Source organism: Phalacrocorax carbo, chromosome 1 (assembly GCF_963921805.1).
Source record: "Phalacrocorax carbo chromosome 1, bPhaCar2.1, whole genome shotgun sequence".
In the NCBI taxonomy this organism is placed as follows: domain Eukaryota; kingdom Metazoa; phylum Chordata; class Aves; order Suliformes; family Phalacrocoracidae; genus Phalacrocorax; species Phalacrocorax carbo.
The window spans coordinates 122498083-122507294 of NC_087513.1; the positions used below are offsets into that span (position 1 = coordinate 122498083).

Below are 9212 nucleotides of genomic sequence, written 5' to 3' on the forward strand. Positions count from 1 at the left end.
CACCTCCATTTTATTTTACTGTAGAGGACATTAATCTTGCTGTCTTTCATGGCTATCATTTCAGATAATCTTTGCTATCCTACTGATCTCTGGTGTCTTTGATACTTCGAATGGTTACCTTTCCGATGTGAAGGTTTTCTTTTCAGTCTTGCTTTTCTCTGGCTGAAAGTGGTGGTCTGTCATCACTCACAGGATTCTGTTCCTCTTCCTTCATCATGGTAAAATTTGCAAAACAGGCTACTCCTGGCTATATAGCTTGCCCATGCAGTAGCTGGTTTATGCATGCCTCACTTTGCCATGAGTGTATACTTAACTCTCAGTCATATTCGTATTACCCTGTTCCCATGGGACTAGTCAAGTCCCGATATCTTGCATGGACTAAGCACAGAGAGGCTTTCCTGTTACTGTTTCTATTTTCCACTAGGAGGAGTATCAGGCCTCCCCAGAAATGAGTCGTACAAAGGTTGAGTTTTCTTTTCAAATGTTAATACACAGCAATTTCTGTGTTCAATTGTTATCTTCATTGAGCTATTTTAAATAAAAAAAATGAAGGCTACTCTCTTTCCCTTTCAAAGAATGAATGATACTTACTAGAGAATGTTTTTATTTATTTTCAGATACTGTTTGCTATGAGGAAAATCCCAGACAGTGAAATTTGGAAGCCAGAACCTGAATCAGTTGTAAGTCTTTCTGTAGATTAAATTGATTAATTTTTTTTTCTGTGGTTTTGCTGATGAGATGAAACTTTGTTGGCTGTTTTTATTTAAGTTCACTAAATCAAAGTCACAATGAACTTTCCCTTACTCCCCAAAACTGCCCCTCCCTAAAAAGGAACATGATAGAAACTCAGAGAGGGCACCCATCTGACAGCTCTGTAACGCAGAGTGAGAAAGAACTGCACTTCTTAACCAGGCTGTGAATCCTTGCCCTGTGTCTCTTCTTCATCCCTTTAACTGCACAGAAAATTTTGATACACTGTACTTCTTGATAGCATGAACTGCTTCAAACCAGTTCTGTTTCTGCTGCAAGAATCTCTCGATTTACATCCTGCCTCTCACAGTGGAGATGTTATGTTGATAATGGATGCTCTTTCTGCAGGATGTCCCAGCTTTGCCCATCACTACAACCTTCTGGGAGAGGAACTTGCCGTCTGTGCCAGGACTGCTAAAGCTGATTGGATTTTCCACTTTCTTCACTTCTGTGGCTGTGGCTGGGTTATTTGCCTACAAAAAGGGACTTCTAGTTCGAAACTGAAGAAGGTTCCAATGCAAAGCCTCACACTTGAGCTGTTTTCTTTTTTTCAGAGGTTTTTTTGGCATGTACTTCCCTGTCTCCAAAATCAGGTCAGGACTGGGGAGGAGAAGAAAACAGTAGAAAGAAGAGGCTGGAGGGGGAAGGATGAAGGAAGGGCATCCATATTGAAAAAGAACCCCTTGAATCCAGGCCTACTTCTAGCAGTAACTTTTTGGTTGTTGAATTCCTAGGAGACCCTGCCGAGTGTTATCACATTGAGGTTTTTATCCAGATCTCAGAATAGAATTGACAAAATACCTCTATAAAGCCTGTTCTGATGAGATTTCCAGTTGTTTTTACACTTGTATCTGAACCAGACCCTGAACTCCAAGTCTTCACAGGCACTTTCACCTCTAGTTATAAACGAAGGATTTCTGTCTTCCTGTGTGGTAGACTGAGAAAAGAAATCCATAGCATAAAGAATAATTAACTAGTTCATGCAAATCGCTGGTAAGGATCTTTTTAGTGTTTTTATTTTTCACCCAGACGTCCAGAGCCCAGGCAGCACCTAAGGGACAAGTCAGGCTAAATTTATCCATCCGAACTATGCAAGTGTGGCCATAGGTTGTTGGCATTTCCAGTGGCATATTTGTCCTACAGTGAGTTAAAGGACAGTGTTCTTACTGCCTTTGGCAATGTGGTTGAATCTTAGGCTCCCCAGCTGTGCTCACACTGCCTGGAAGGGCAAAGCCTGTGTCTCCCAGTTGAGTCCATCCCTGTGCGGGATCAGATCTCCTCTGCCGGGAAAACTGGCCGGCTCCAGATGACAGGTGATGTGTACAGCAGTATAGCAGATCAGGCTGTTGGACCTGTGTGTGAATGGGGGACCTTGTGCTAATGTACAGACACAGCCTTTTGAACCTCTTTCACCCAGTCTGATGTCTCTCTGCCTCCAGGTCCTCTTTTAGCTCCCTAAGTTGCTGCAAGATAGCAAGAGAACAAATTAACCTCTGCCTACCCCAGGAAGTTGTAAAGCTGTCCATAAAAACTCTTACATATTTTTTCTTATCTCCTTCCTTCCTTTCATCTACTTAAATTTATACTTTGAACACCTTGAGGCTGTCTCTTGACTGATAGGGCACAATGGGCTTGAAAATGTAGTGTTAGCATTAAAAAAAACCAACAAACCAACTTAAGTGCCCCCGAACACTTGCTTTGTGCTGAACTTAGCTTGGCTGATTCAGAGCTTGTGTCTCTCCTACCAACGGTATTGATGGGATTTGCACTTCCACTTCTCCTTGCTGTGCTGTGTTGTACTGACTGTGCATTTTTGGTAGCTAATCGAGGATTGAAATGATACAGAGATCAAAGAGAACCATGAATAGGATAGTCACATGCAAGTGCTTCTGCCTTCCTTGGCTTGGTACCTTTAAAACGATGTAAAAAACAAAAAGAAAAAAAAAGACGAAAAACAAAGAAACCAAAAAACCCCAACCACCACAACCGTAGCTGCCCACCTGTCAACGTGACGGTACCTTGTTTTAAGTATTTCTACTGTTTTACATCTGCACAACACAGAACAGGAAGACACAGGTATAACCGAGAACAGGATTTGGTGCACATGAAGTTTGAGATGTCTGGATTTTTTCTGAGCCCATTTGCTGCACATCTCCCTTCAACAAGTGCTGATTTATATCTAAAAATTGCATTGCAGTAAAAAGCCATGTAGGAAAGTATAATAATATATTCAGCAACTAGTGTGAGCGGACGGTAGAGGAACTATCACCAGACTTTTTGGGCTAGCATCTGATCTTGCTTATGTAGAGTACTTCTTCATTCTCCAAATAGTCCCATGGAAATCCACTGAACTACTTATAAAGCTGTAATATTTGTGAGCAGCGCATCAGTTTCTGGCCCTTAGGTTTCATTCTTTTTAACTTCATGGGCCGGTTAAAAATCTTCTCGTAGCAGCAGCTTGGGTTTTATCACAAGAGAATATCCTCATAACAGCCTTTTAAAATGCATAGGGGAGCTTTTCAGACATAAAGATCTTTAAGTCAGAAGAACAGTGCAGCAGCACATATGGCCTTTCTCATTGTATCACATAGAGCACTAATTGGCTGGGACATTTGCCTGCCACAAAGTGCTTCTACATGGCTTTCCCTCTGTGTGATTTATTTACTAAATGACTTAGGAACCGAAAGCTGAATGGGAACTGTGTAAGTTCAGAGCTTTCGCAACTCAGACAATTCTCAGGCTGGAAATAAATATAGGAACCTAAATTTGGGAAGACATTTTTAAAGTCTTTGCCCAATATTTTTAAGTGCTAGACGGTGAATACATACTTAACATATAAAGAACTGCTGCATTTACAGATGATTTCTCTGCCAAAACTGTTTGGAATTCAAGTCTTGCTTCTGCCCTAGAAATACGCTGCAGGTCTCTGAAGGGGAGCAGATCCATGAGACTAACAAAGATAAACTGGTTTTATTCATGTCCAAAATGTATCTCTTTTCTTCTCAATCTGGCAGAGGCTTTTCCCAGTCTAACAAGAAAATGTGTGCTGTAGGGGCAAAAATTCCAAGGAAAAACAGAAGTTAAGTATAGTTAGAACTGAACTCAATCATAACCAAAGCTTTTCATGAGACTGGTCAATTTAAAAAAAAAAAAAAGTGTATATAGTTATGAACCTTTCTTCTTCTTAGATCCAAAGTGAAACAAAAATGAAAAAAAAAATCCCCACAAAGCATTTCTCATGTTATTCTGCCACAACTAAAAGTAGGCGCAACTTGAAATGTCAAATCAAATTTGGATCCCCTGAGATTTCTAGCCAAATCTGATGGAGCTGGGAGGTCTGAATTGCAACATCTGTGTTAGCATTTGAAAGTCTCTGTCCTCTTCTTTCCAGACTGCCAGAGCACTAGGAATGCTCTCTTTGTCCTTATAGCTGTGTCTTGCTACGGTTATGGTGTGGAGTTTATCACCACTATGGGATTAAAAAGAAGGATTTGCTGCTGTTTTGTCGACATCTTCCACATAAAAGGAATATGTGGCACTTTGTGTATGCAGATGCCAGTGTGATGAGAAAATTGACAAATGTAGGTAGAGAATCAAGTTGCTTCCCCATGGGTAGAAGGACCATTTCTAAAATTCCTTTGTGCCATCCCTTCAAGGAGAGGAATGGAGTCTGGTTTAGCAGGTAACTTGTGCTATATTCCTAATTTATTAACATATTTGATGAGAAATCTGCTGTCATGAAAGTTCCAGCAGTTTACCAGCTTCATAAAGTATATTATAGGAACAACTATGGAAATAATTGTAGTTGTCTCTTATGAACTGGTTTGTGTTACCATGCATATTTTGTAAGGCTCTTAAGAGTTTGAAGGGAGAAAAAAAAAAAGAGGTTTACTTGCTTGTAGGTTTTGATGGCAACTGTATACTGCCCAGGATGTCAGGTCATGGCATGAAAATCTGTGTTAGCCGAAGTACTTGAAAGCTAATTGTATAAACTACTCGACAATAACAAGGAAGTGAGCAATCTGAGGCAGCCCCTTGTTTCTCCTGTAACTAGTGCATTTTTTTTTCTCAGTGCAGATCTTGATTCCAAATAGCACATCTGCTGTCAGTACAACAAAGATATTAATCACAGTTCAGTATGTGTCTGAGCATTGTCCATCACTGGAGGAGAAGCTAGGGACTTCTATTAAAATAATCTTCCTGTGCCCTCAGCGGGACTGTTGTTTCACTGAGGTAGCCTTTAAAGAAGTGCAGAAATTTTAAGGGTGGAGGATTTTTTTTTTGAGACATGAAAGAAAAATATTTTTGAGGAAGAAGCAATTGTATTTCCTCCAAAAGCACTTGGATGCAACAGGGAGCCAGGATTAAATGTCAACAGATCTGCCACTGCTCTCAGGCAAGAAGGAAACCCACTTACATCACAGATTACAAATGCTTGCAAATAAACCTGACCTGTGTTTAAATGACCTAACATTCCCTCTCCCATCTCCACCACCTTAAAATCACCTTGATCTTACAATCTGTTCTTCAATAGAGATAAAAACGAGATGACCAAAGCAGTCTTGCTTTCAAAGTATCTACAGTCAAACCGTTCAGGTGTTGTCATAGGCTGCTGCTTATAGCGTGTCTCCTGTAGTCATGTACAGGTCAGTGTTCAGTGATGCCTGCCTCTGTGTTTTGGAAAAAAAGAGTGACTTCACTTTGCAGGAATATATATGCTGTGTGTGTGATGAATTTGTGCCTTTTATAACTGTAGCATTTTCTCAAGTGCCTCTGTGGTGACTGTCTCCTTTGGTTTCCTTCTTAAGTTCCCTTTACAGTAGGCTCTGCAGATATTTTTACCTGACAGCTGTGAACTTTTTTTAACCTTAATTTAGAATCAATAAATATTGTCATGTCACATTTACTGTTTGAGGCTTTTTTTTTTGTGTGTGTGTGTAAGCCCCTTTTGACTTGGTTGTGGTGGTATTACTTAGTAGCACAACATTTTGCATTTCATACTGAAGCCAGTGAGGTATCTTCAGCTTGTCTCATTAAAGAAACCTCTCTAAAGAAGAAGGAGAGAAGGATGAAAAAAAAAAAGCCCCGCAAAACCCCCAACCCTCACAAAAAAAAACCAAACACAAAAGAAAAATCAAACCACATGTCGCAATAATGGTTCCTAACATATAGGTGACCAGCTCTCTTACACTTAAGAATGAGTTTTTATTGCTGTAGGTGGATTTGGAGTGTCCCCATCACGAACATACCTCTCGCAGCACCTCATTTACCAGAATACGTATGGGCAGGGACACATTTTATAGCTGCTTATAAGAGTCAAGGGCAGGTGGTATGTGGCTGTAATTGAACATGGGAAGAAACAGATCTTGTACCAAATACTGTGTGGTGTAAACATAAAAAAGCTGGAAGAAGAGAGACAAAAATCACTGGCTTAATTTCATCCGGCAGCTCAGTGTTAGTGTTAGAGAGATAACGTAACTGAAAAGCAAATTCAGCCTTGGGAAGGGACCTGTGTTTCACAAAAACGTAGTCTATGAACACTGGAAAAAGCGTAACCATCCATGTGAAAAATGCGTCAAAAGTAAGTAATGCTCTTAGTATAGGCTTAACTTTAGTATTATTTACAAATTATAAAGGAGCATAAATACCATGAAAGCAAATACCCTCGACTAATCCTTTGCATGCTCTATAAAGCATCCGTCCCCTAAGAAACGTATCAGAGCCAGCAATGCATTTCGCAGGCCCTCAAAGCAGCTCACAAATGGTTATGACTCTTAATCATTGCTGCCTTGGGTCAGATTTGAACTACCTCTTTAACCCTTTGTTCAGACATGTCCTGTGGCATCCCAGAGGGGGTGCTGAAATGGTATTAATTAATTATTTTGGCTTTTTATTTACAAAGCTTTCAGTGTGCATGTCAAAGAGGCTATGTCAGCCAGGGGCCACTTCATTACTTCCAGCAGTGCAGTGTGCAGAAACCCAATTTGGGCAGATTAATACAGGAGAAATGCATTTTATATAACATCTATAGAAGATACTAACATGATTTCCTGGGAAACCAATTAGAAATCCCACTCATTGTTTAGGAGAAGATGGGATGTGTTTGCAAATTGTTTGGCTAAATCATACAAAACTCACTTCTAGTATGAGAACTGAGGATCATTTTTGCCTCTCAACTTGTATAATTATACCAATCTACTCATCTAAAGCAAATTCCAAAATGCTTGAGGGACTGAGGAGTTTTGCCTTCTGGCTCAGGGCAGGATAAATTCCGCTTGTGCCTGTAGAGTTGCCTCAGAAAAAAAAAGCATCCAAGAATGAAAGGCAAAACTGGCCTGATATTGGACAGAACCAAGATACAGTTTGGTATCTACTGGAAACAAGGGGGGGCTCTCTGTTTAATTTAGTCTAGTGTATTAAGGCCCAGGTTTTTGCCACCTCATTTGAGGTGCTTCCATCAACGGGGCTGCTGAGACACAGTTCTTGTCTGGCTGGTCCTCCTCTGTGGGGTGAGCGGGAGGGGGGTTCCTCGCCTGGTGGTTCAGCCTATGCAGGACTGGAGGAGTCCTATGGATACATCCTTCTCTCTCGCTCTCAGTGTAGGAGGGTACCTACATTGATTGGGTTTCTAACTTTGGTGTCTCAGTTACATGCTTCAAATACATGGGATGAACTCGGGTGCAGAGAAGAGTGTTTATATCTAATGTGTGTGTTCCCTTGTTCGGCAAAGACATCAATTACAAGGTTAGATGTTTTCAAAGAGCGCGTGATATTTATCCACTTAGAGAGCAATTCAGGAGCGAAACACAGTTGCCTTGTGCCTTTCAGAAATCTGAGGGCACCTTGACCAGCCTCCAGCTGCTGCTCCAAAAGGTGACAGCTCTTGCAGAAGCCATGCGTCCTAAACCAGCCCTGCGCAGGTGGCACAGACGTGCTTTGGATACTGAACTAACCAGCTTCTACCTTCCACCAACTGCTGATGGCAATTAGGTACTTAAACGCTTCCTTGGGATATTTAGCTTTGGAGAAATGCAAACAGGGTTAATGTAGGCCCTGTGAATCTAACATGACACGAGCTGATAAATTGCATGTTAATAGGTAGCTGCACATGGAGTATGTTAATACATAGCTGTCCTTTACGCAGGCAGGCTGTACAACAATTTTGTTGGTCACCGGAAAGAAAAACAAAGGCATGATATTCTAGGAAGTTAGAATATTAGTGGTGTTTGTTAGAAAAGCTCTCAATTAGCAGCTGAGTGCCAAGTTAAGCTGTAAAAAAAATACACACCTGAGTAAGAGGGCTTGTAAATTTATTTTAGTTTGTGTGATTTGTACAGTCAGTAGCAATAAGCTATTCTGAAGCTAGGCTAGAAAAAGCTCAAAAATTAATTTTAATAGCTGTGAAAGGCACATTAACGGTTATGTCGACTGGGTCTTTACCCAGTGCCATGCTAGGTCATCCCAGTTTTCCATTCTTCCTGGGCCTTGCTGAAAAAGGCAAACAAAGTTGGTTTGAGTTTTTGTGTCCACGGTGGGTCAAAGACAGTCTCACTCTGTGCTTTGACAGAATGTCAGAGAGACCTTTTCTAATTTAGAAGTAAAGGGTTAGAAACATTCACCCAGGGTTGTTTTTTGCTATGTGCACAGGGAATTTTATGTTAGCAAGTTTTACAATCACTCCTTAGTGAAACAGCCCTAACAAAATAATCAATATCCATCCAGCTCCGTTTTCTCTGGCATCTACAGGTCCTGCAGACTCCCTCTCCCTGCAGCTTTGAGGGGGGTGTGTGTGGGAAGCAAATCCAAGCCATCAGTTCATCTGACCTACAGCAGCATGGGTCTGAGCAAACACAGACCAGCCTCACCTACCCAAGGCATAAAGTAATTGAACACCAGTAGTAACATTGGGAGGGGTGGGGCGTGGTGGGTGGGAGGGTGTCTCAACGTGTGTCATTTCCCTGCTGCAGCAGAGACTTGTTGAAGATGCGCTCAAGGAAGCGGTACCCAGCAGAAACACCAACCTTTGGCTGACTGGGTTTGTCAAATGGCTCGGTTCGCTCCTGCACCGCCATCTAATGGGATTCAATGCTACACTCGAATATGCTCTGATGCTTGGATGGGAAGGAGGGGAAAAAAAGGAAGTGTATTAATAATGCACTGAGGCATCCTTGTCATCTCTCAGGCTGTTCACTCCCAATTTGCATATGCTCCAAGTTGTAAGAAAACACTTTGCACAGCAGTGTTGTATTTAGCAGAAATTACATTATAATTTCAGATGTGGAAACTTCTATGCCAGGTCTGAGGCACTGAGATGTCCCATTGGGCTGTGGAGTCATTATCTTAAACAATTGAAATGCATGCTTGCACTTAATCAAAATCAAGGGGAGATGTTACTCCAGCCTCCGCTTGCCAATTCAGCCCAAAGTGGAACGAGAATATTAAACTAAATTAGAAACTATGTT

At 41.2% G+C, this 9212-nt stretch overlaps 1 protein-coding gene across 2 annotated transcripts in view; it reads left to right on the top strand.

Annotated features, from left to right (window-relative positions):
- LOC104041218 (amine oxidase [flavin-containing] B) overlaps window positions 1-5652 on the top strand; it is a 52697-nt gene extending 47045 nt beyond the window's left edge. For both annotated transcript variants that reach the window (XM_064473057.1, XM_064473050.1), the window contains 2 exons: window positions 618-680; window positions 1099-5652. In XM_064473057.1, coding sequence (XP_064329127.1) covers window positions 618-680; window positions 1099-1254 — 219 coding nt within the window. In that variant the 3' untranslated portion in view covers window positions 1255-5652. The remainder of the gene's footprint in view (window positions 1-617; window positions 681-1098) is intronic.
- The last annotated feature ends 3560 nt before the right edge of the window (window positions 5653-9212 follow it).